Genomic DNA, 27,400 nt, shown 5'->3' on the forward strand with positions numbered 1-27,400 from the left:
GTGCTTGGCACTTAGTAAGCAATACCACTACTGCTGTCATTAATCATAATAAAAAATAATGAGCCCTAATAACGAGAATAAGAATAAGGATTAGGACCGAGAAGATTTAAGAAAGTTAATCTAGTGGATTCCTAACCCCACAAACAAGGTTTGGTTGTCCTGATGGGAACCTTTTTCAAAGCAATTATCACATTTTTTTTTTCTTGCAATTATCATTTCAATGTTCACCGACCCCCTTCACCCACCACCCCCCTAAGAGGACGGGGACCTTTTCTGCCCCGTGGACTGCTGAATACTTAGTGCCTAGAACAGCGTCCCATTTCACAGCAGGGAGAGAATGGAGAACACCTTCAGATCACAGAAAAGGAGACTCGGGGGGCAGGGAGACTGGCAGATTTGTCTAAGACTGACTTCACGGGAGGCCTGGGTAAGAACCCAGAGGTCCTAGGCAGCGAACTCTCGGAATGAAATCGAGGTCCAGCCCTAATGTCCAGTGCTTCGGGCCGGGGCACAGATAATACAGATATTCAGTGATCCAGGGGTCAACATTCCAACCGGGTGGCCTAAGCGCTGGCCCGGGTGTTGGGGGTGCCGCGCCCCCCGGCGAGAAGACGGCTGAACTAGAAGGCAGGGTGGGCGGGCCCCCGGGCGCGCTAGGCGCTCAGCAGCTCTCCGCGCTGGCGGCGGGCCAAGGCCAGGGCCACCCCGGTCCGGCCCGGCCGGGTCCCGGGCGCAGCGAGTGGAAAACAACCTGGCCGCAGACAATTGACAAAGGCGCGAGAGCGGGCCGCCCTTCCGCGGCGCACGCACGCGCGCAGCGTGGGCAGAGCCGCGCCCGCCCGCGCCCTCCGTGGGACCCGCGGCGCCGAGGCCCAGACGCGGCGCGGGGCAGGGGAGCCGAGCGCCCCTGGCGCCCCCGCGGCTGCGTCGCCGGAGGCAGAGATCCGCGAGGTGAGGGCTGCCGGCTATTGGGGCGGGGTGGGCGCGGAGAGGGGGGGCGCTCGGATTCAAGTGGGGAGGTGGGGAGCGCGGAAGCCGCGACGCCCGGTCCCAGGTGGCACGGTGAGCTTTGTTTGCGTCACGGGTCTTACGGGCATGCTGGCAACCTGATCCATGTGACCTTTTACAGGTGGAAAACTAAGGCCCAGAGAGGTAAGGTGGCCTAAAAAACAAACAAACAAACAAACAAACAAAAACCCAACTTAACCCCTGCCTGCTTCAGTGTAGGATTTGGGGTGACTTTTAATAAGAACCCATAGGTTAAAACAATGGAAAATGCAAACAATATTAAAGAATCTTTGAGAAGGAAAATATAATTGTGACTAGTCAGTCAAGGCCAGGGGAAAAGGGAAAGGAAATTTGCCTCCCTGCGGTGAGCGGCCTTGGCCAAGGATCCCCAGAAAGGTTGTGCCAAAGCTGGGACCGAGAGCCGAGAGCCCAGAGCCGGGGCTGTCCCGCTCCCCCTACAGTGCTCCGTGCACAGTGAGCGCTCAAAACTTGGAGGGGAGTAGAGAAACTTGACAGCAGCCTGCCCACATGCTTAACCTTCTGGGGATCCCCGACCCCTTAGAAATCTGAGTCTCTCCCCGCCCCAAGGTTCACGCATAACCTTGCACACGGTTTCAGGTTTGAATGAAGCATTCTGCTGTAAGAAGTGACTGAAGGCTGGCATTCAAGCTGTGCTGTTCGGAGCATTCTTTTGCTCCTTTAAAGGGAGGCAGCTGGGAAAGAAGTGAGTCCAATTGGACAGTCAGTCCAGTGTCCTGACCCTGCTAGCTGTGCGACCTTGGACCAGTAGTTTAACCTCTCCAGGGCCCAGTTTTACCTGTGAAATAGGGATAAGATTGTCTGCTTCATCCTTCAAGTTATATTCAGACTTAAGAATGAAGGCTGAGCCCTTCTGTGCTGGTGCACGGAATCCAGTGGCCCGCTGCTGTGCCAGTTAGGAAAGGTGATGCCCTGGGAGAAATCGGGCTGTGTCTGAGATAATTAAAAAAACTATGAACATGAAACTCTAAAGTGAACCCTGTTATGGCTTAGAAGCAGCAGCGCATGTTGTGATGACGATAGCCTAAATAAAACCATAGCAATGCCTAGCATCAGTATTTGGCCCAAGGTGAAATGCTGAGAGTAGAAGCTACCAGACATTCTTTTTTTTTTTAAATTTTTTAATGTTTATTTATTTTTGAGAGAGAAAGAGAGAGAGAGAAGGAGAGAGAGAGCATGAGCGGGGGAGGGGCAGAGAGAGAGGGAGACACAGAATCCGAAGCAGGCTCCAGGCTCTGAGCTGTCAGCACAGAGCCCGACGCGGGGCTCGAACTCACAGACCGCGAGATCATGACCTGAGCCAAAGTCCGATGCTCAACCAACTGAGCCACCCAGGTGCCTCTGAGAGAGAGAGAGAGAGAGAGCCCCACACAGGCTCCACACACAGTGTGGAGCCCAACTCAGGGCTTGATCCCATCAACCCTCAGGGATGATGACCTGAGGCTAAATGAAGAGTTGGACTCTCAACCCACTGAGCCCCTGGGGTGCCCTGAAGCTACCAGACATTCTAACAAGGACGGTTTATTGGGCCTTACTTGCCTTTTTCGGATGGAGCCAACACCTGCATAGCTTGGTTTTCCATGAGAGGATAGAGGAGGGCATACATGGGGGCCTGGGCAACACACAGTCTTACCAGGTGATGGGGGCTCAGCTGAGTCCCTGCCAGGGGACAGGAGTTGCTGGCAGCTGGCTCTCATCCCTCTTCGATCAGCAGCTTGCCATGGTAAACAGTGCTCCCGTTGAGTCTATTCTAGATCAAATAAATGGCTTTTTATTTAACTCCTGAGGCGGGTGTTTGAGCACTGTAACTGAAGCAAAATGGCGTTTGTTGAGCTTGATTGTCCAAAGCCTATTGGTTGTTCATTAGGAGTTTTAAAGTCTGTGGATCCAAAATTGTGAGGACAGGGCCTGGGCAGGCCTACTTACCTATAAAAAGAACTGCTCTTACAAAAGGCTGTGTGGTCTCCTTTCTCTACCATTGTAGGCCTTGCAAATAGAGTCAGGGAAATATGGCTTAGGGCAAATAGCTGCTATTTAATTTGGATTAAGACACACACTACCTGTCTGGTGGCTTACATTCCTCTCTGGGTATTTATAAAGGAGAGTTTTTCCTCGGAAACAGAGAATGTGTATGTGTGCATCTGGGATGCCTCTTGCCTCCTCTCTGTCTCACCTTCAGCCAGTCATTTCTCAACCTTTTTTTTTGCAAGCTCAGGGACTTTGGCAAGTTCCCTTCCCTTCCCGGCTCTGTGGCCTGATTTTGTTTCACAGTAACTCTGTTACAAAGTTGTTTTTTCTCTTAAAGTAAGTGGTACACCCATGGCGAGGCTTGAACTCAAAACCCCAACATCAAGAGTCACCTGTTCTACCAACTGAACCAGCCAGGCGCTCCTACAAAGTTTTTTCTCTAAAAAATATTTTTTTAATGTTTGTTTATTTTTCGAGAGAGAGAGAGACTGTGATCAGGGGTAGGGCAGAGAGAGGGAGACACAGAATCTGAAACAGGCTCCAGGCCCTGAGCTGTCAACACAGAGCCAGATGCGGGGCTGGAACTCACGGACCGCGCTAGATCATGACCTGAGCCGAAGTCGGATGCTCAACCGACTGGACCACCCAGGTGCCCCTAGAAAGTTTTTTCTAATTTGACCTTTAGGTTCCAAACATTTGGTGCCCCATAGGACGACATCAGGCAAACGTGCTCACTCCCTCAGGCCAAGGTTCTTCCTTATTTGAACACAGCCCACGCAGGCCTTTCCAGACTGGCTGTCTTCATTCTTTAAACAGTTCTTTAGTAGGAAAAGCAGAATTGCTCAAGAAAGGATCTACAGACTACTTGCATCAGAATCACTTAGGGACTTGCTGAAATGAGCCATCCCTGACCTCCTGAATCAGAATCTTCAAGAGTGGGGACAGGGCACCAGGGTGGCTCAGTCAGTTGGGCTCTTGGTTGCGGCGCAGGTCATGATCTCATGGCACAGAGCCTGCTTGGCATTCTTTGTCTCTCTCCTCTCTCTCTGCCTCACCCCCACCCCCACCCCTGCTCCTGCTCTTTCTCAAATGAACATTAAATACGTACATACATAATAAACTTAAAAAAAAAATCTTCAAGAATGGGGGCAAGAATTTGCCTGCCTGACCAGTGCTCCTGATGGTTCTTATGCACCTTTGGTTATCAGTGTGTGTGTTGGAGGTGGGGATTGGTAATAGGGGACTACATATTCTTTATAACATTCCATATCGTCTGTCTAGATTATGTAAGGAGTGAGAGCCTCTTTTGTAATTTGAACAAACCATAATGTCCAAGGAGGACATATGGGTGGCAAGTAAGCACTTGAAAAGATGCTGCAGATAATTCATCATTAGGGAAATGCATGTCAAAACCATAATGAGCTATCACTTGCTACCTATTAGGATGGCTAAAATTAAAGACTGACTAGAGGATAACTGATGAGGATGTGGAGGAACTAGAAGTCACATACACTGTTGGTGGAAATGTAAAGGGGTACCACCACTTTTGAAAAGTTTGGCATTTTCTTAAAAAGTTAAAGGGGCGCCTGGGTGGCTCAGTCAGTGAAGCATCCAGCTTCGCTCAGGTCATGATCTCACAGTTCACAAGTTCGAGCCCCGCATCAGACTCTGTGCTGACAGGTCAGAGCCTGGAGCCTGCCTCAATTCTGTGTCTCCCTCTCTCTCTGCTCCCCACCCCCCGCCCCGTCCCCCGCACTCATGCGCGCTCTCTCTCTCTCTCTCTCTCTCTCTCAAAAATAAATAATAAACATTAAAACATTGAAATGTAAGTCATGTAAGCCAGACAGTACATCTCTCCGTCTAGCTCTGTTGTAATAAATGGAAAACAACCAATTGTTTATCCAGTGTGATAAATAGAAAGCAACCATTGTGCTATATTCATGCAGTCGAATACCACTCAGCATTTAAAAAGTAATGAACTCTTGATACATGCCACAACATGGATAGATCTCAAAAGAATTCTGCTGAAAAGAGAAGAAAAAGGCCAGACCAAAAAGAGCCCATACTCTATAATTCCACTGATATAAAATTCGAGGGGGGTTTGCTATCTCTCACCTGACCTTGAGCTTTTTGGTGGCCCCTGAGAGTTGTATATGATTATACTAGTCTGACTCCATTTGTTACAGTGCCATTGGCAATTTGATCATTATTCCACTGGTTCATCCGCATCATTCATTCATTCAATTAATTGAGCACTTACCGTATGCTAGATCTGGAGTCGGCACTAGGTGATGTGTTGGAAAACAGATGTGATCCTCCCCCTGGCGGGGCTTACGCTTTATTGAATGAACCTGTAAAACAAATAGAATAAGAAAAATAATTACTGGCGGGGGGGGGGGGAGGAGTAGTTTTTTGGAAGGAGGATGGGAATCAAGGGAAAGCTTGTCTGGGTTCCAAGCAGTCGGTTGCATGTTTTTGAAAGACGCTCCACTCTGGTGCTGTGCATCCAGTCAGGAGACTTAGCAGTCTTCCAGCAGAAAGGTGGTGGAGGTTTAGACTCAGGTGGTCTTGGAGATGGAAAGCACTGGAAGGACTGACAGATGGCCTTAAGCAAACGGAGCAGATCCCAGAGGTTGACACTGATCAACATTTTTGAATTGTGTAGTTTTATCAGTTTTTACTTCATATTATTGTCCTATGATTCCCCCCACCTTCAGTCCCAGCCTCCATCACCCTTGTCTTACTCCCTAGAGAGACTCCTTAAAGGGGGCACCTGGGCAGCTCAGTTAGTGAAGCATCTGACTCTTGGTTTCAGCTCAGGTCATGATTGCACAGTTCGTGAGTTCAAGCCCTGCGTTGCTGACAGTGCAGAGCCTGCTTGGGATTCTCTCACTGCCTCTCCCCTGCTCGTGCTCTCTCTCTCTCTCAAAATAAATAAATAAACTTAAAAAATATATAAATCTTTAAAAAAAGAGAGAGAGAGAGATAGACAGACAGACACTCTATAGAAAGACGTCATCACCTTGTGGGGCCAGTTACCCTAGCTTACAGCATTCCTTTGATCCACTGGCCTAGTTGCCTTTCAGTAAGAGAATGAGGATAGTCTGGCATGACCTGTTACTCTGTTTTTGTTTTTTCTTCACCTATGCTGGCTCCCAGTGATCTCGGTTTCCCTTTCTAATGGCTGGCAGGCCATCTGTTTTACTCAGGTGGCAGAAACCCAGCACAGAGTGGCCAAGTCTGAAGAGGCATGGGGAAAGAAAATGTATTAGCTCATGAAAAAATCCAAAGTCAATCGGTGTCCATCACGGCTGGACTGAGTAATGTCATCAAGGCTCAGTCTCATGATCCCTCCATTCTCAGCTCCATTTCTTTGGTGTTAGCGGCATCCTGAGTCAGGCTCTGGTGTATCGTTCCTATTACTTAGTATTGTCATCATAATCAACTGTTCTTGCCGTCTGCTTGAATGTGACCAGCCAAGTGCCTTAGACATTTCTTGATCCACTGGATCCATGGTGATACTATCCTTTACAGTTTGACATTAATAGTAACAAAAGCAACTGCTACAATTACTGATAACTTACCTTATACCAGGCACTCTGTTGAGACACTTTACATGGGTTATCTTATGAAACCTTATAATCACCCTACAAAGAAGGTTATATCATTATCCCAGAAAAGCCAGCCAGTTGATTGCAGAATCAGAATTTGAAATCAGGTTTCCCCGCTCCAGGGTCTGGGCACCAAGCTTTCACACTGACTGCCTCCTAAGTCCCTCTTTAGGGCTGAGAAGAGGAAAGCAAAGCCATCAAATAGTGTGCCTATTTCTTACTTTTTCTGAACATGCATCTTAAAATATACGTGGCAGTCATAGTAGGGGCAGAGCTTTGGAAGTTATTCTTATAATTTAAAAAAAATTTTTTTAAACGTTTATTTATTTTTGAGACAGAGAGAGACAGAGCATGAACGGGGGAGGGTCAGAGAGAGAGGGAGACACAGAATCGGAAACAGGCTCCAGGCTCTGAGCGGTCAGCACAGAGCCCGACGTGGGGCTCGAACTCACAAACCGTGAGATCGTGACCTGAGCCGAAGTCGGCCGCTTAACCGACTGAGCCACCCAAGCGCCCCGTTATTCTTATAATTTTATCAATCCCAGCTCCTTCTGGGTGTTTAGCGTTTTGGAAGCTCTTTGTAGAGGACCTTCCTCTCTGACTGTCGTGTATGTCTTTGTAATTTTTTTTTAAGTTTTTTTTTTTTTTTTTTTTTTTTAATTTTTTTTTTCAACGTTTATTTATTTTTGGGACAGAGAGAGACAGAGCATGAACGGGGGAGGGGCAGAGAGAGAGGGAGACACAGAATCGGAAACAGGCTCCAGGCTCCGAGCCATCAGCCCAGAGCCTGACGCGGGGCTCGAACTCACGGACCGCGAGATCGTGACCTGGCTGAAGTCGGACGCTTAACCGACTGCGCCATCCAGGCGCCCCAAGTTTTTTTTTTAATGTTTATTTATTTTAGAGAGAGAGAGAGAGAGAGAGAGAGCGTGAGTGGGGGGACAGAGAGAGAGGGAGACATTGAATCTGAAGCAGGCTCCAGGCTTATCAGCACAGAGCCCGACGCAGGGCTCGAACTCACAGACTGTGAGATCATGACCTGAGCCAAAGTCGGACGCTTAACCAACTGAGCCACCCAGGCGCCTCCCCCCCTTTTTTAATTTTTATTTTGTGTGTGTGTGTGTATGTTTTTATAAACCAGGCACCAGGTTAGGCAGGATCCTAGCGTGGCTACTCTTGTTTCTATAGGTGTTTCCTTCCTTTGTTTTTCAACAAAGCCTTTTGCTATCATGATAGCACCTTTGACAATCTTCCATGAACCCTCATTTTTACAGTCTCAGACCAGATGCACACATCTTACTTTTTTTTTTTTTTTAATCTTAAGTATTGAAATTGATCTCTGTCTAAAACCTGGGGTGGGAGGCTCAGGGACGTTGGACTTTCTCTTCTGTGACATTTTACCTTCTGAAAGAACTTTAAGGTGACAGTTTCCCTTTCCCCAGGGATCTACTTCTTCTGTTCAGTTCTTTGGCCCGGTCTGACGTATATATTCTTTAAATTATTTTTTAAATAATCTCTAAACGTGGGGCTCGAACTCACAGCTCTGGTATCAAGAGTCATATGCTCCACCGACCGAGCCAGCCAGGGGTCCCTGGTTAGAATTAGATTTGATGCATCATTTCCCCTTGTCACTCCTCCTGTCTTGAAAGGGATGAAATAATCAGGATGTCCATAACATTTACCGAGTTAGTCCTTCTGCTTTTAGTGGAAAGAAACTTGGGGCAAATAACCAGATGTTTTATTTTTTTAATTATTTTTTTTAAATCAAATTTTTTTGAGTCTGAACATTTAAAAAAATTTTTTAATGTTTATTTATTTTTGAGACAGAGAGAGACAGAGCATGAATGGGGGAGGGTCAGAGAGAGGGAGACACAGAATCTGAAACAGGCTGCAGGCTCTGAGCCGTCAGCACAGAGCCCGATGCGGGGCTCGAACTCACAGACCGTGAAATCATGACCTGAGCCGAAGTCAGAAGCTCAACTGCCTGAGCCACCCCGGCGCCCCAATAACCAGATGTTTTAAATACCCTGTCCTTATTGTAGATCTGTTTCTTTTCTTGATCTTTATATCCTCAGAATCTAGGAAAGTGCTTGGCATAAGGTAGCTGCTCCAAATATTTATTGAATGAACGTGTGCTACAGAAAGAGCTGTTGTACACCATCCTGGAGTCTGAAGCTGTGGCTGCAGAACATTCAACAGGCGTTTAAAAAAAAATTTGTTTTTTTAGTTTATTTATTTATTTTGAGAGAGAGAGAAAGCGAGCCCGAGTGGGGGAGGGGCACAGAGAGAGGGAGAGAGAGAATCCCAAGCAGGCTGCACGCTGTCAGCACAGAGCCCAATGTGGGGCTTGATCTCACAGACCGTGAGATCATAACCTGAGCCAAAATCAAGAGTTGGATGCTTAACCAACTGAGCCACCCAAGTGCCCCATGAACAGACTTTTTTTTTTTTTTTTTTTTTTAGCATCGCCTGTATGCTAAACTGATGTTAGTTCTTAATTGGCTATTACAGGGCATGAAAGAGATCTCAGGAGTGAGTATGACTGGACTGTAAGAAAAGCCATGTTTTCTGAGCATGTTCTCTGAGACCAGAGTTCTTATCAGGCCAGACCAGGAAATGGAACAGGGACACCCAGCCTGCTCTCCCAGGCTTTTGAGTTCCGCTTGTCCAGAGAGAGTTGCAATGATAGTGGAAAACGTAAGCTATGTAATATTTTGTTTGTTTTTAACTTTTTATTTTGAAATACGTACAGGCAGGAATAAGGCGTACAGGCTTGTTTAACGGCAAGTTGCAAGGACAGTACCGGGGTTTCTGTGTGCCCTTGACCAAGTTCCTCCAGTGGTTCTCTCTTATTGAAATATAGCACACTATCAAAACCAGGAAATTGGCATCGGCACACTATTTGTGAATGCTTGTTTTGTGTTATTATATCACATGGCAAATTTGTGTAACTATCACTTCGATTAAGACACACAGTTCTTCCTCGTGTTCTTTCTTTACAGTAACACCCCCATGCCCTTCCCCCATGTCCCTAACCAGGTGACCCCTATCTGGCCTCTGTCTTTATAATTTCGTTTGTTACATAAGTGGAATCACACAGGGTGTGACATTTTGAGACACAGTATAATACCTTCAAGAGCCATCCAAGTTATTGCAATGTATCAGTATTTTATTCCCGGTTCCTTCTGGGTGATCAGTGATATTGGATCTACCATAGTTGTTGTTTTAAAGCATTCACCTATTAAAACAACATTTTGATTGTTTTCAGTTTGGCTATTACAAATCAAACTTGTACGAGCATTTGTGGACAGGTTTTTGTATGGACTTAAGTTTTCTTTCTCTGGAATAGATGTCCTGAGGTATGATCGCTGCTAAGTGTTTCTTTTTCTTTTTCTTTTCTTTTTTTTTTTTTACATTTATTTATTTTTGAGAGACAGGGAGAGACAGAGCACAAGTGGGGGAGGGGAAGAGAGAGAAGGAGACACAGAATCCGAAGCAGGCTCCAGGCTCTGAGCTGTCAGCACAGAGCCTGATGCGGGGCTCGAACCCGTGAACCGTGAGATCATGACCTGAGCCGAAGTTGGACGTTCAGCTGAGCCAGCCAGGTGCCCCTGTGTATGTTTTGTGTTTAAAGAAACTGACAAACTATTTTCCAGAGTGGCTGTACCCCTTTATATTCCCATCAGTAATATATGAGAGACCCAGTTTGCCCACATCCTTGCCAATAGTTAATGTTATTTTGGTGACAGCTTTATTGAGATATAATATGTATCATATAATTCGCCCATCGAGGATGCACAGATCAATGGTTTTTAGTGTATTCACTGAGTTGTGCAACCATCACCACGATAAATTTAGAACATTTTCATCATCCCTAAAAGAAACCCTGTACCCCATAGCCACCAATACCCCTATCCCTTCAGCCTAGGAAATCAATCATCTGCTTTCTGTTTCTACAGATTCGCCTGTTCTGGACATTTCACATAAACCAAATCATAAAATAGGTGGTCCTTTATGACTGATTTCTTTGACTGACTTCTAGCATAATGTTTTCAAGATTCATCCATGTTGGAGCACGTATCAGGAGTACTTCCTTCCTTTTCATTGCCAAGTAATATATTTTTAAAGAAATAAAAGTGTGTTCCTTTCCATTACACAGACTATAAGAGATAACAAAATGCTGTTACAGAGAGGTTTTGCCAGGCCTGCTTGGAGGTCTAGATTTCAATTAACCTAAGTGCAAATTAATGCCATTTTAAATAGTTAGCAGTTCTCTATAAAGTATTATTTGTGTTTTTTGTTTATTTAGCAAGAGTTCTGAGTAGTGGAACCTGAGTAGTTCTCCTGAAATCCTATTGGGATCTTTCTAGAGAACCTATGCTCTGGGTAGTGAGTGTCAGCGGATCAGGCCGGGGACAGGTCAGCAGGCCACAGGCAGTGTTCAGAAGCTGGAACAGAACTGTGCATCAGACAGATGCATTCCAAGAGCTTTCTAGGCCCATTGCTCTCCACAGTCAGTTTACATAATATCTGATGGCCCAGGACAGAAATTTCTGCTGCTACTCATGCCTCCCAAAGGGCCACTGACATCCGCAAGTGTCTTCAGTATTGTGAGGCACAGCGGGGGACACGAGGTGAATGGGTGTTTATCTTGTCTCTAAGTGCTTAGTGTCTGGCCAGGAAGATGAGGCCTGGTCCTAAATGACCCTAAATAACCAAGTGCAAGTTTGAATGGGATGTGTGCCATTTTAAATATTAGGAAATATTTTAACCATCCAGAAAAAAAAAAACAAAGAACAGTGCAACGAATACCATGTTCTTACCATCTATCTATGTTTAATTTTAACGTTTTTGCCATATGTGCTTCATTATTTTTAAGCAACAGAACCTCTCAGGTCCTCAGCAGTAAAAAGGAAGGAACTGTTGATCCATTCAACGGTTTACAGGAATCTCCAGGGAATTGTGCTGATTGAATAAAGTCAGTCCTAAAAAGCTTACATGCTATAATGATTTTGTTTACATACATTCTTAAAATGACAGGATTATAGAAATGGAGAACTGATTTCTTTTAATTTTTTTTTTGATGTTTATTTTTGACAGAGAGAGAGAGGCAGAGCATGAGCGGGGGAGGGGCAGAGAGAGAGGGAGACACAGAATCCAAAGCAGGCTCCAGGCTCTGAGCTGTCAGCACAGTGCCCGACGTGGGGCTCGAACTCAAGAACCGTAAGATCATGACCTGAGCTGAAGTTGGATGCTTAGCCGACTGAGTCACCCAGGCACCCCAAGAGAACTGATTTCTTGGGGGCCAGGGGTTAGGGATGGGATGGGGTTGGGTGAAAAGGGACCCTTGTATCAATGCCAGTATCCTGGCTGTGAGATTGTGTTGCAAAATGTTACCATTGAGGAAACTGGGTAAAGGGTACATGGAACCAATGTATTACTTATTACAACTGCATGTGAATCTCTATCTCCAAATTAAAAGTTTAACTTAAAAAACCCCAAACCCTCAGATGCCATTAAGTCATTTTTGATACTGTCTTAAATTCTGTTTCTCTGCTTCCCTTTCCAGAGGTTACTACCATTTGAATTTATTGTTAATCACTTCCACAAAAATTAAAAAAAAATTTTTAAATGTTTATTTTTGAGAAATGAGAGAGAATGTGAGCCGAGGAGGGGCAGTGAGAGAGGGAGACAGAGAAGCTGAAGTGGGCTCTGTTCACAGAGAGCCCACTGTGAACCCACGAACTGTGAGATCATGACCTGATCGGAAGTCAGATGCTTAACCGACTGAGCCACGCCGGTGCCCCACTTCCACAAAATTTTTAATACTGGTGTTCCATATGTATATATCTCTAAACACTATCTAGCATTGTTTTACGTATTTTAAATTTTAGAAAATAGTATTATAATCTATGTGCCCTTCTGGAACTTTCTTTCAAACCCCCCCTTCTAGAACTTTCTTTTTTTTCCCTTTCTTTACAGTGTTTGTGAGGCTATCCATGTTGATACATGAATTTATAGTTTGTTCATTTTCACTGTTGTTCAGAATTCCATGATATGTATATATTACAAGTTATTTACCCACTCTCCTGTTGATGGACATTGAGATTGTTTCTAATTTCCAGTCATTATCAGCAGTGCTGGAGTGAACATTCTTGTGTCCATTTCTTGTGTATATGTGAAGAAGTTTCTTGAAGACAGGACATATCTAGGAGTAGAACTGATTGGCCTGACACTGTGAGCATTTTTAACTTTTCTAGTCATTGCCAAATTGCTCTGTGCAGTGGTTGCAATACTTCCCATTACCGTATCAGTACATGAGACTTCCCCATTCACCTACAGTCTCACCATTTTTATATTTTGCCAATCTGATGAGCATGAAATGGTATCTCATGGCAGCTTTAATTATTCCTGTTTGCCTAGTTACTAGGGAATCTTTTCTTCTTTTTAAAATGTTTATTTATTTATTTTGAGAGAGAGAGAGAAAGAGATTCCCAAGCAGGCTCCACTCTAAGCACAGAGCCCGACTCGGGGATTGATCTCAGGACTGTGAGACCCTGACCTGAGCTGAAATCAAGAGTTGGATGCTTAACTGACTGAGCCACTCAGGCGCCCCACAAGTGAGTCTTTTCATTTGTGTGTTAGGCATTAAAAAAAATGTTTTTTTAATGTTTATTCTTGAGAGAGAGAGAAAGGGAGAGAGACAGACAGAGCATGAGTTGGGAGGGGCAGAGAGAGAGGGAGACACAGAATCCGAAGCAGGCTTCGGGCTCTGAGCTGTCAATACAGAGCCTGATGTGGGGCTCAAACTCATGAACTGTGAGATCATGATCTGAGCCACAGTCGGATGCTAAACGACTGAGTCACCCAGTTGCCCCGTGTATTAGGCATTTTAATTTCTTCTTTTGTCAATACCTATTCACACCTCTATCATCCGCAGTTTAGTTGGAGAGAACACAAGTCATTCTGTTTTAACCAGTCGGGTATTTAAAACAGTGTATTAGGTGCTTACCATAGCAGCAGAGCAGCTGGACAAGCAGACCACAGAATAGGCCACTAGGAATGAATCCCAAGGCCATGCTACAGGAACGCCCCTCCAGAGGCATTGCTACCCTCTGCAACAATCAGGAAATTAGAGAATTGGGATGCTGCTGGCCCTACTGCTGGCTTCAGAATTCCATTACTTTAGCCACAATCTTTTGCCAGAATTGATGACTTTAAACCGTGCAGTACCTACCCCATTAAATGGATATCTCAAGCATCACCTCTCTTCCTACTTAGCTCAGTTCTAAACTCAGTGCTCACGTGAGACCATCTGATTGGTGGGGCTGAAAACGCATGTTGGAATGTTAGCTGCAAGGAAGCTGGGGTTTAGCCGTCCAATTTCAGTATTACGGGATGACTTAATAGGAGGAGGTTAACATTGACATTGAATGAACCAATATATTGTATGTGCAACAGTATGCTTTGTTTTTCTTTTAAATTGCCTGGCTTTAGTGATTCATAGAAGGTTCTTTATGTAGTGTAGATAATTAAACTGTTTGCAGGTTACATTCATCACAAATATCTTCTGGTTGGAGGCGTCTCTTTTCCTTTTGATTGTAGAATTGTTTGATGAAGAGAACATTTCAATATTACTGTCATCAGATTTATCAGTCTTGTCCAATCTTTTCTTTTGGGGTTTCTTTTATGTCTTGTCAAAGAAATCCTCAGAGAGCATAAAAATATTTTCCTATGGGAGCGCCTAGGTGGCTCAGTCTGTTAAGTGTCTGACTCTTGATTTCAGCTCAGGTCATGGTCCCAGAGTTGTGGGATCCAGCCCCGCACTGGGCTCTAAGCTGAGGTGGGGCCTGCTTGGGATTCTCTCTCTCCCTTTCTCTGTGTCCCTCCCCGCTGGGCACACATGTACTCTCTCCCTCTCTCAAAATAAATAAACAAAAATATAAAAATATTTTTTCTATGTTTTCTTCTAAGAATTTTAGAGTTTCATATTTGACGTTTAGGTCTTTAACCATCTGGAGTTTATTTGAGTGTGATATGGGATTACATTCGTTTATTTTTCTATATGGGTGGCCGCTTATCCTATGACCATCCTTTTCTCAGTGACTTATACTTATGTCATATAAAACGTTTCCATTTTTATTGTGGTCTATTTCTGGGCTGTCTAATCTGTCCTACTAATGTGTTTGCCCTGTATCAACACCATCCTTTTTAATTACTATTGGCTTTCAAGTAGATCTAGATATCTCATAGGACAGGTCCCCCCACCTTGTTCTTCAGGATTGCCTTAGCCAGTCTTAGCCTTTTACTCTTCCATATATGTTTTAGAATTATCTTGTTGTGTTTTAGCAAAAAAGCAAAAAGTGAAACTCTGTTGGGAGTTTCATTGGAACTGGAATTGAATCTGGTTGGGGAAAATTTTTTTCTTTTCTTTATAATATTGAGTCTTCCTATCTATGAACATAGTGTATCCCTACTTATAATTGTTTCTTCAATTCAGTAAGTTCAATAAAGTTTTATAATTTTTTTCATAAAGATCTTATATATCTTTTGTTAAATTAAGATATTTCAGAAGGAATAAATAATATTTGTCTTTATTATATTATCAAACCTTTTTATCTTTAAATTGCATTTAAAATATATTGTTGGTATATACAGTAATATGCTTTATTTTTGAATATTAATATCCAGCAAAATTGAGGAACTCTCACTTTTTCTTACATTTAGTTTTTAGTTCATATTAAGGCGATGAAAGCATATAATTTAAAGAGATGGGTGGTTGTATATTTGTTATGAGAAACAGAAACAGATGATTCTCTAATGTTTATTATGAAAAACAGCTTATTCTATTTCCTTCCTGACCCAGGCCTGACCAGGCAATTCCTTCTCTCATTTTTCACTGATTATTTAAAACTTTATTTCCTTGTTTTTTTGTTTTGTTTTGTTTTGTCTTTTTACTCCCTTGTTTTTAAATAGCATGTATGTACTGTTAATTCTTAAGCTTTTGATTTAGGTATTGTTCTTTGACTCTCTGCTATGGAAGATGAGGATTTAGGTTTTTGGTTTTTGTTTTTACTCTCCTGCAACTACGCATGTATACCCCTCCCATTATCGTATTCTCCCGGTATAGTTATACATGATATTAATTACATCACTTGTATTATAATGTGTGTAAATTGTATTTACAACTGAACCAGGCGGTAACATACAATTACTTTCATTTTTTCTGCACAGTTTTTTTTTTTTTTTTTAACAACTGTGTTGTATTTGTTCTTTGGTTTGCCTCTTAGTTTTGTATGTATGATCTATGTGATTATCTCCTAAAGAAACACCATACTCTCTACCAATTCAATACATCTATTCTCAAGATATTCTATTACTTTCTGAAATACTCTCATTTGAACTGTTTGCCATCTGCCTGTAGCCAACGGTCCATCTTAGGATTTTCCTTCACCTGTCTGGGGATTTCCTTGGCTGCTCTCACATTTGATCACCAGTCCCCTGTACCCCATGTCTTTTTTTTTCTATTTATTTTGGTGGAGCACATTCTCCCATAGTTTCCTGAGAACAGGAACATAAAAAGATAAATTCTCTAGGCCTTCGAGCTTCTGCAGTTTCTCTTCAATGTGTTTAGATGTGAATTTTAAGTTTTTTTTTTTTTAACATTTATTTATTATTGAGAGACAGAGAGACACAGAGCGTGAGCAAGGGAGGGGCCGAGAGACGGGGAGACACAGAATCTGAAGCAGGGTCCAGGCTCTGAGCTGTTAGCACAGAACCCGGCGCAGGGCTCCAACTTACAAACTGCGAGATCATGACTTGAGCTGAAGTCGGTCACTTAACCAACTGAGCCACCCAGGCGCCCCATGGATGTGAATTTTAAAAAAAACTTCTCCTGAGAGGGACTTGTACTTCCTGGATCTAATAATTCATTTTTTTAAAAATGTTTATTTATTTTTGAGAGAGGGAGAAAGAGTGCAAGCTGGGGAGGGGCGGTGAGAGAGGGAGACAGAGGATCTGGACCGGGGTCTGTGCTAACAGCAGAGAACCTGATGAGGAGCTCAAACTCATGAACTGAGAGATCATTACCTGAGCTGAAGTCAGACGCTTAACTGACTGAGCCACTCAGGCGCCCCAAGAATTTATATATTTTTTAATAAATTCTGGACAATTCTTACTCTCATCTCTTTGAATATTGCCTGTTCTCATTCTCTTTATTCTTGCCTTCTGGAACTCAGATTTGATGCATGAACCTTCTTATTTCAATATCTACATCCCTTAAATTCTTTTATATTTTCCATGTTTTTCTCTCTCTTTAGCAGTCTAGATAATTTCTTCAGATCTATATGCCCTTTTGCGATTTCTCTTTTCTAGATGTCTGTTAAATCTGCCCATTCAGGGGGTGCCGGGGTGGCTCAGTCAGTTAAGTGGCTCAGGTCATGATCTCAGGGTTCACAAGTTCAAGCCCTGCATCTGGCTCTGTGCTGACAGCTTCCAGAGTCTGCTTTGGATTCTGTGTCTCCCTCTCTCTTTCTCTCTCTGCCCCTCCCCTGCTTGCACTCTGTCTCTCTCAAAAATAAATAAACATTAAAAAATTAAAAAAAAATCTGCCCATTCAGTTTTTAATTTCAAAGGCTAAAATTTTAATTACTGTAAGTTTTATTTGGTGCTTTAAAAAATCATACAGGTCGGGGCGCCGGGGTGGCTCAGTCGGTTAGGCGGCTGACTTCAGCTCAGGTCATGATCTCGCAGTTCGTGAGTTCAAGCCCCGCATCCGGCTCTGTGCTGACAGCTCAGAGCCTGGAGCCTGCTTCAGATTCTGTGTCTCCTCCTCTCTCTCTCTGCCCTCCCCTGCTCATGCTCTGTCTCTATCTCTCAAGAATGATAAATAAACTTAAAAAAAATTAATTAAAAAATCATACAGGTCTTTTTTTTTTTTTTTATAATATGGGTTTTTTTTTCCCTGCTTATTTTATACTTTGTATGTGATAGTTTGACTCTCTGATGTTCTTGGGGTCTAATTCTGCTCATTTTCATGGAGTTCTTATAATTTTGGATTGTCAACTCATCTTCAGGACAGGGTTATCTACTGGTGTACCACATGGGCTAGGCTAAGGATATATTCTTCTGGATACATTATATTTCTTTTTTTTTAATTAAATTTAATTTTTTTAATTAAAAAAATTTATATCCAAGTTAGTTAGCATATAGTGCAACACTGATTTCAGGAATAGATTCCTTAATGCCCCTCACCCATTTAGCCCATCCCCCCTCCCACAACCCCTCCAGTAACCCTCAGTTTGTTCTGTCTATTTAAGAGTCTCTTATGTTTTGTTCCCCTCCCTGTTTTTATATTATTTTTGTTTCCCTTTCCTTATGTTCATCTGTTCTGTGTCTTAAAGTCCTCATATGAGTGAAGTCATATGATATTTGTCTTTCTTGGACCAACTAATTTCGCTTAGCATAATACCCTCTAGTTCCCATCCACGTAGTTGCAAATGGCAAGATTTCATTCTTTTTGATTGCCGAGTAATAATACTCCATTGTGTAGATATACCATATCTTCTTTATCCATTCATCCATCGATGGACATTTGAGCTCTTTCCATACTTTGGCTATTGTTGATAGTACTGCTATAAACATGGGGGTGCATGTGCCCCTTCGAAACAGCACACCTGTATCCCTTGGATAAATACCTAGTAGTGCAATTGCTGGTTCCTAGGATAGTTCTATTTTTAATTTTTTGAGGAACCTCCATACTGTTTTCCAGAGTGGCTGCACCAGTGTGCATTCCCATGGAGACATTATCTTTCCATGGGCACTCAGAATAGCATTGGTCTACAACTGTTTCTGTTAATTTCACAGCTTTGGGTTACTTGGACCACATGTGTAATATCACTTTGAACCTAAAGCCCAGTGAAGGCAGGGCTACTTTTATGAATTTTCAGAGGGGATTTTTTTGGTCCTCTGTTGGACCCAGACCAAGATGACCTTATCTTCTGTGTGAGTGGGAGACTTTTTTTTTTTTTTTGATGCACCATTTCATTGGAGTCTTTTGGTGTCCCAGTTCTGTGAAGAAGCTTGTCTCCTGCTCTGGCCTGAACACCAGCACCTAAGTCCCTGGTTCGCTGAGTTTGGCTATGTCCTCTTCCATGCCCACCTCTCCACTTTGGGCCCCAGCTGCTCCTGCTCTGGTTTCTAGTTCCCTCTATTTGGGGGCCCTGCTATTCCCTTTATTCTCTTGCAAGCCCCACCAGGCTGTGAAAAGGAAGTTGGTTATACCTGATCCAGCATTTCTGGGTGTTTTGTAGTAGGGGGTTTTCAGGCCGTGTTGGTCCATAGTATTGCCATTTGTACTTTTAAACCTAGAGATAAAGGGGTCATGGGAGTTTCAATGAGGGAAATTCCATCTGGCTGGGAGGATCTAGGGAAGATGAATGTCCAAGGATAGTGTCCTGGGAGGGGGGCACAGCAGGTGCAAAAGCACAGAGGCAGGAAGTGAGTGTGCACGCATGGAGGAAAGCACGTAGCTGTCTTTTGCTGAGAATGTCTGTGGAAGGGAAAAATGAGGTTGGAGCCGGACCCCAGAGCAGCAGGGAGCTGTTAAAGCCTCACAGCATGGAACGTGGTGATCACAAGCTTCGATTCAGGAAGTTTAAACTGGAAGCACATCCAGGATGAATGGGTGTGGGGAGCAGCAGGAGGGAGAGGGGTTTGGACTTGGAAAGGTACTCCTGGAGGCTGTGGAGATAGCCCAGGGGATGGGTTGTGAGGCCTGAATGAGGTAGTGGGGGTAGAAAGGAGGCAATCCCTGGGATAGAGCGTGCGATAGACTTGGCTGAACCAGATAAATAAATCTGGGTCAAGAGCTGGGGGTGGAGGGGGGTGGAATAGAAGAAAAGCTAGGCAAGCACATTATCTGGATCCTGGAAAATGTCAACAATGATCTGAGCTGCGTTCTGCCTTTTAACATTATTCAGATACTGCCCACAAATGCTAACACATAGTTCATCTTGCAGTATGTAAGCTAGAGATGTTTTTAGGCCACTTGATGAATAGTCGTCTTTGGATGAGAGACAGCATGTTCCAGCAGAGCTCCCGGAAGTGAGTTGGGATATGTTTGCCTTTCCTAGAACCTGCTGACATGGCTGAACATGGGACTGATGAGCCGTCCTCCAGTACAGGGAGTCCCGACGGAGAAGGTCGGGACTCTGGGGACAGATTGTTGCTGCATCAGAGGCTGGCTGTCAGAGAGCTCATTGACACCGAGACCTCCTACCTGCACATGCTCCAGCTCTGTGCCTCAGACATCAGGAGCCGCCTGCAGCAGGTACCTGGGTGGGGTTGCGCACAGCCTCCCTTTACAGGGGCAAACGTGGGTCCTGGCTTCTGAGACCGCACGTCTGTTCCCGGGGCAGGCTTGATGGAGGGGAAGGCGTGGCGGGCGTGAAGTCACCTGGATGTAAGCCCCGGTACTTCCCTTTATTGGCCATGCCACCTCCAGCAAAGCCTTTAACACATTGAAGCCTCCGTGTATTCATCTGCTGAATGGAGAGGAGTAATCGCCTCAGAGAATTAAATGAGCTAATAAAAGGGCTAATAAAATAGCCCTTTATCAGATTTAGAACAGATTGCTTAAAGTGACCTATACTATTTTTAAAAAAATGTTTATGTGTTTATTTTTGAGAGAGAGTGTGAATGCATGTGAGCAGAGGGGAGAGGGCAGAGAGAGGGGGTGGGGTGGGGTGGGGGGGAAGGTGGAGTGGCAAAGAGAATCCCAAACAGGCTCCTTGCTGTCAGTGCAGAGCCTGACAACGGGCTCGAACTCATGAACTGTGAGATCATGACCTGAGCTGAAATCAAGAGTTGGATGGTTATCTGACCGTGCCCCACCAGGCGCTCCCAAAACTGACCTATATTCTAATTGTCTCATTTAGGAGATGGTAACCTGGAGAAGTTTTCACTATGATGGGTTTTTACATCTTTTTTTCTCCTGATTTCAGAAATAATACAGGCTCTCTTTATAAGATTTTAAGAATCCCTTAGCATGTAAGCTCAGTTAGGGCAATGCCTGTTTAGTTCAATATATCCCCCAGTTCTGGACACATAAATAATAGGCTTCAGTTCATTTTTTCTTGAATGAATGAAATACTCAAGTAGGAAACGTGGAAGGTGAAAGGCCTCTCATATTTTACCCTCCGGAAATGAGGATTTTTCTCTGTAGGCATTAAACAAAAAATATAGATTGTTACGTACTCTAACAAAAATAAGAGCCTACTCTAGATGTTTTTCTACAGTTAGCTTTTCCTACTTGATTTTGCATTCAGGATAGACACACACACGCACACACACACACACAATGTCCTGTATGTGCCTGTGCACATATATAGATGTCCTGCATTCTGTCTCACGGTGGTACCACCAGTTAATAGTGGCTGGAGTTCAGAATACATTTCAAGGTAATGGTGGGGGGGACCAAGTATATCAGAGCTCGAAGGAAGTCCAGCTTCCCACCCTTATATGACAGATGGGGAAACTGAGAGCAGAAAAATGATAGCTTCCAGCAAATCTAGGGGAAAAAAAACCCAGTTCAGCTTTTATTCCATGCTGAGCACTCCATCCCTTCCTGTTTCCCCAGAGTGATAAGAGTACCTAATTTATACCTAATTTGTAAAATTTTTCTAAGCCTTGCAGACATTCCACTGGGGCGGTCTCCCCGAGTCATAGGCCCCTGATGGTGTGAATGTTCTGGACTGCTCTCCAAAGCCCATGAATAGAGCCACTCAACCCAAATCCCAGATAGTCCTATGGCTCCTTTGTTTCTTCTAGCTGCCCCAGGGAGACCTGGATGTCCTGTTCTCAAACATCGATGATGTCATTGAAGTGAACAGCAAATTTCTTCACGATCTCCAAGAGACAGCATCCAGGGAAGACGAACAAGTGCACTCAATTGGTAAGCAAAAGACAAGGCAGCTGTCAGCCTCAGATTCCCACGGAATTGTCCTCAGCATGTGGGCATTGCTGAACCGCCTCCAGAATTCCAGGGAAATGCAAATCAATGGGAGCTTCTTGTGGGGATTCCTGAAACACAGCGTGTCAGAGCTGGTGGGACTCTCAGATAATGTCCAGCCCAGTCCCATCACTTTACAGAAGAGAAGACTGGGGCCCAGAGACAGGGAGGAACTAATGGGTCAGTGGCCTGGCTGAGCTTTTCATTATTTACTAGACGCAGTTATTTACTGAGCACCTGCCGATCCCTGTGCTGTGTGCTGGCATCACAGTATCAACAAGCGAGTCCACGTTCCCACTCTGAAAGGTCTGGCAAGTTAGAGTGACGGAAGATAAACAGATAAATAAGAGAATTTTAGGTAACAATTTGTAATTTGAAGAAAAGAAACAGTTGTAGTAACTTTGGGGCATGAGAGCAGTCCTCCTGAGAAGGGGACATTTGAGCTGAGACCTGACTATTGGGAAGGAGACAGCTCTGAGATCTGGAGGGAGAGCAGAGAGAGTGGCTGTGCAAAGGCCCTGAGACAGGGATGAGCCTAGAATGTTGGGAGGATGGACGGAAAGAAGGCTGGCGTGGCTCCAGGGGAATTAGGAGAGTGTGTTAGGGGATAAGGTGGAAGAGGCAGAGAAGGACCAAATCACGTAGGGCCTTCTAGGCCATGGTAAGGAGTTTGGATTTTACTCCGAGTGTGATGAGAAACCATTGGCCAGTTTTGAGCGGGAAAGTGATATGGTCCGATTCACGCTTTTCAAAGACCTCTTTGGCCCTTGTGGACAGTGGGTTGTGAGGGGGTGGCGACAGTGGAACCATGAGACCAGCGGGAGCCTTCCTGTCGCCCAGCTGAGAGATGGTGGGAGTGTACTCATTCTGGAACGGTTAGGATGACTGTAGGGCATGAAGGAGGAGGGACAAGGGGGTATAAACCTCACACCCGTGTCCCTCATTCTCATCTGCTGCCCTGGGGTCACTTGACAAAACTTGTAGGTCAGGGGTTTTTGAGTGGAGTTGGGGGAAGGCAGAGGAGAGGAGGGGGGGGGACACCCAGCACCGTGACCACCCTAGTGGCCTTTTACATCCCCAATCTTCTACCCTTTCCTAGACATGATGGGGCTTAAAAATAACAAACATCCAATTTTTTAAAAATGTGTTTATAATTATTTTTGTAAATGTTTATTTTAGAGAGAAAGTGTGAGGGGGAAGGGGCAGAGAGAGGGTGGTGGGGACTGAGGATCCGAAGCACGGAGAGCCCAGTACGGGGCCCGAACTCACAAACTGCGAGATCATGACGTGAGCCGAAACCAAGAGTCAGATGCTTAACTGACTGAGCCACCCAGGCACCCCACAAATATACACATTTTGTAGAAATCCTACTTTCTGAGTGTTTACTAAATGCTTAGCATTGTCCTGATGTACATGTATTAACTCATTTAATCTTCACAACCACCCTGAAAGGTGGCTGCTGTTATCTCATTGTGCAGTTGAGGAAACAGAGGCACAGAGAGAGGAACTAACCTGCTCAAGGTCATTTGGCTAATGACGGAGCCGCGATTTGAATTCGGGCAATTGGTCTCCAGAGCCAGTGCTCTCAACTACTGCCCCCAATAGCTTCAATGTAGCAGATATGGGATTAAAGCCTGTGTGTCGCATGTTTATTCTTCCCTTGAAAATAGAGTTCCTGGGGCGCCTGGGTGGCTCAGTCGTTGAAGCGTCCGACTTCGGCTCAGGTCATGATCTCACAGTCCGTTAGTTCGAGCCCGTGAGTTCGAGCCCCGCGTCGGGCTCTGTGCTGACAGCTCGGAGCCTGGAGCCTGCTTTGGATTCTGTGTCTCTCTCTCTCTGACCTTCCCCCATTCATGCTCTGTCTCTCTCTGTCTCAAAAATAAGTAAACATTAAAAAAAATTAAAAAAAAAAAGAAAATTAAAAAAAATAGAGTTCCTTATTAAAACAGCAATGTGAATGAGTTACTATTTCCTCAAAAAGACGGATGAATACAAAATTAAAGAACAAGATTTTTTTTTTAAGTACCTGGGAAGCTATTCTCAACTTTTATCATTTTGTCCTTGTTTCTGTTACTAATCACCACCTGCTTGAGTAGGAATCAGTATAGCCTCAGGCCAAAGACACTCATAAGGGGCTGCAGACTCTGAGGTTAGGTTCTTCTGTTGCTATGGGCTTGAGGTTTGATGTGGTGCCTTGTTTAAGGGTCCTTGCCTGCCAGTCTCTGCCTTCCTGCTTGACTGGCAGCAAAGAGTCAGAGTCAGGATGTCACTTTGTTTCCCGACCACACCTGGTGACAATTCTATTCCCCTTCCTAGTAGAGTTGCCAGATGAAATACATGTGCCCAATTAACATATCTTTTTTTTTATACTTACATATTTATATATTTGAGAAAGAGAGAGAGAAAGAGAGCACACTCAAAGCAAGGGGAAGGGCAGAGAGGGAGGGAGAGAGAAAATCCCACGCAGGCTCCATGCTGCCAGCGCAGAGCCTGACGCAGGGCTCGGACCCATGAACCGTGAGACGACAACCCGAGCCGAAATCAAGAGTTGGGCTCTCACCCGGCACCCCTACAGGTACCCAATTACATTTGAACTTCATGTAACCAGTGAGTAATTTTTTTTAGTATCAGGATGTCCCATGCAACCTTCGGGATATACTTATACCAAAAATTTATTCATTGTTTACCTGAAATTTAAATTCCACTGAAATGTAGTCCTATATTTTTCCCCCTCTAATTTGGCAGTCCTATTTCCTGACTGTAGAGTCTACACAGAATAGCCTCCTCGTCCGCTGCCCATTGTGGTTAGCAAAAAAAGAGGCACAAAGAATCCATGTGGCTTTTCTTCTCTTTGGTGCATTCTGTGCTGGGTCAAGACTGCCCTGGCTTCTGCCAGCTCTTTATTCCCAGTCCAGCCCCCACGCCTTGCTATGCTAGGATCGCCTTTCTCGCAATCCTGTAGCCACAGCATTTTAAGAGAGTTTGGGCCTCAAGCATGACTGTTTTTAACAGCCTTTTTCCCTCCCAGATGACTTAGGTCCCCTGTCATTACGAACGATTCCAACGCAACTCCGACGTTCCCAGGGGGCCCTCCCAGGGTGGTCTCACGACAGGGCACCATGCTGTAGCTCAGTGCAGTCCCATAGAAATGTCATTCCAGCCACACATTTATTTGAAAACTTTTGAGAAGCTACATTTGAAAAAACTTGAAGAAGCAGGTGCAGTTACTTTTAACGATATATTTGATTTTATCCCGGTATGTCCGCAGGCTAACATTTCAACATACAATCAATATATAAATTATTCATGATATATTTTACTTTCTTTCTTTTTCTTTTCTTTTTTTTTTTTTTTTTGGTACTAAGCCTTTGAAATCGGTGTCTTTTACAATGACAGCACATCTCAATTGGGATCCTGAAATTTCAAGTGCCCAAAAGCCACATGTGGATGGTGACTGCTGTTTCTGGGCAGTGCAGGTCTAACAGTTTGGAGTCTTGACTGGCAAGGCTGTGTCACCCACAAGTCCCTTCATGTCTCTGAGCCTCAGTTTTTGCCTCTTTGAAATGTGCCAGCCGCGACTCTGAGTACCTAACATGTACGAGCTCTTTCATTTCACGATGCTGTTACTTGCTGATGACTATTTTTACTGTCCCCATCTTACTAAAAAAGAACCTGAGACCCGAGTGACAGGGCTTGTCAAGGCTGAACAAGAGTCCTAACTCTTGACCGTCCTGCTTCCCTTTTTTTTTTTTTTTTTTTTCCTTTCTGACTGATCCTAGGTCTCGGCAGAGTAGTCTTTTGATACTGGGAGGAACTTTTTCACTACTGTGACTTCCTTGCAATCTGTGACCACAGGACAAGAGGGAAAGAAGTTAAGTCTTTACTTTCCTATTCCTGGCATTCCTGCTCCTTTGGCTAGCTCTGCTTTCTGGGAGTTTGCCTTCCTCTGCCATTCAGTTACTGGAATGCCCCGGCCCTGGTCACACTGGCTCTGATACAGTTTCTTTGCTCTCAGTCACATGCCTGCCGACGCACCCAGGTTCAGGAGAATGTGGGAACCGCCCTAGATTTTAAGGCTACGCCCAGGCTGTCTCTTAGCAGGGATGATCTCTGCAGTTGGCTGATCTCCCGGCGTGCAGATTCTCCCTGGCTGCAGCTTTGTGTACTCTTTTCCCTGTTCCCCCTCCTTCTGGGGGTTCTCCTGAGGGAGTTCTCTCTGGAGACTGGCTGGACCAGCATTGGAGAGGAGGACCGGTGCTGGGTGGCAGTCTCACTGTGGGCGTCTTTGCCGAGGCCTGGACCATGCTGGGCTAGGCACCAGCCCGTATGTCCCCATGTGACTCCGTGGGGGGCTTGGTCGAGGTCAGGGGCCCAACCTGTACCTTCAGCAGACAGTGGGGTCAGCTGGGCTTCCTGTGGTCCACGGCTCCCCACCCACTTTCGTGGCTAATACATTTGTCTTCATCCTTGCCACTTCCCCCTAGATGGACAACCAAAGACTCTTCTGGGTACTTGAGGTAGCTCGCGTTCTCACAGCCATTCCTATTACCGCTTTTAACTCCTAGTTTAGTCTCAACATACTACAGCTAGTATAGATCTTTTTTTTAATGAATAGACTTTACTTTTTGGAGTACTTTCAGGTTTGCAAAAAAATTAAGGGGAACGTACAGAGAATTCTCATATAGTCCCATTCCCCCAACCCCAGAATTTTGTAGTTTCCCTGCTCTAAAAATCTTCCTATTCATCCCTCTCCCTCCCCTCCCCCCTGGGAAATCACTGATCTTTTTGCTGTCTCCATAGTTTTGCCTTTTCCAGAGTGTCCTATGGCTGGAGTCGTGCAGTACACAGCCTTCGCAGAGTGGCTCCTTTCACTTAGCAATGTGCATTTAAGCTTTCTCCTTTTCCTGCTTAGATAGCTCATTTCTTTCCTTTTTCTTTTTTTAATCACTGAATGATATTCCATTGTATGGACATAGCACAGTTTATGCATTTACTTCCTGAAGTACATTTTTAGTAACTTCCAAGTCTAGGCAGTTATAAATAAAACCGTTATAAGCCTTTGTGTGCAGGGTTTTTTAAAAATCACTTTTTTATTTTTTTATTAAAAAAAATTTTTTTTAACGTTTATTCATTTTTGAGAGACACAGAGAGAGACAGAGCATGAACAGGGAAGGGGCAGAGAGAGAGGGAGACACAGAATCTGAAACAGGCTCCAGGCTCTGAGCTGTCAGCACAGAGCCCGACGCGGGGCTTGAACTCACGGACCGCGAGATCATGACCTGAGCTGAAGTTGGACGCTGAACTGACTGAGCCACCCAGGTTCCCCTTTTTAAAACTCACTTTTAAACTTTTTTCTATAGTGGTAAAATACACATAGCATGAAATGTACCATTTTACGCATATTTAAGTATGAGTCCAATGGCGTTAAGTACCTTCACATTGTTGTGCAACCGTAAGTACTGCCCTTCTCTGGAACTACTTCCTCACCCTGAACTGAAACTCTGTACCCATCAAATAATAACCAGCCCCTGGTCACTTCTAGTTTACTTTCTGTCTCTGTGAATTTGACTACTCTAGGTAACTCACAAAAGGGGGATCCTACAATAATTTGTCCTGTCGTGTTTGGCCTTCAGCATAATGTCTTCAAAATTCTTTTTAAACTTTTTAAATCTTTTTAAAAATTTTTTTTTTTTAACGTTTATTTATTTTTTTGGGACAGAGAGAGACAGAGCATGAACGGGGGAGGGGCAGAGAAAGAGGGAGA

At 44.4% G+C, this 27,400-nt stretch overlaps 1 protein-coding gene across 2 annotated transcripts in view; it reads left to right on the forward strand.

The window, feature by feature from the left end:
* The first annotated feature begins 674 nt into the window (after window positions 1–674).
* The window catches only part of ARHGEF37 (Rho guanine nucleotide exchange factor 37), a 58,120-nt gene continuing 31,394 nt past the window's right edge, over window positions 675–27,400 (forward strand). Inside the window, exons 1-3 of one of the 2 annotated variants that reach the window (XM_086697200.1) lie at window positions 675–951; window positions 19,760–19,956; window positions 21,456–21,579. In XM_086697200.1, the coding sequence (XP_086553326.1) occupies window positions 19,771–19,956; window positions 21,456–21,579 (310 nt within the window). In that variant the 5' untranslated portion in view covers window positions 675–951; window positions 19,760–19,770. Of the gene's footprint in view, window positions 952–13,099; window positions 13,247–19,759; window positions 19,957–21,455; window positions 21,580–27,400 lie in introns of those variants that run through there. The other variant, XM_086695067.1, reaches the window with a different exon arrangement.

This window comes from Puma concolor, chromosome A1, assembly GCF_028749965.1.
Source record: "Puma concolor isolate L17-30 chromosome A1, mPumCon1.1.hap2, whole genome shotgun sequence".
NCBI classification, from domain to species: Eukaryota; Metazoa; Chordata; class Mammalia; order Carnivora; family Felidae; genus Puma; species Puma concolor.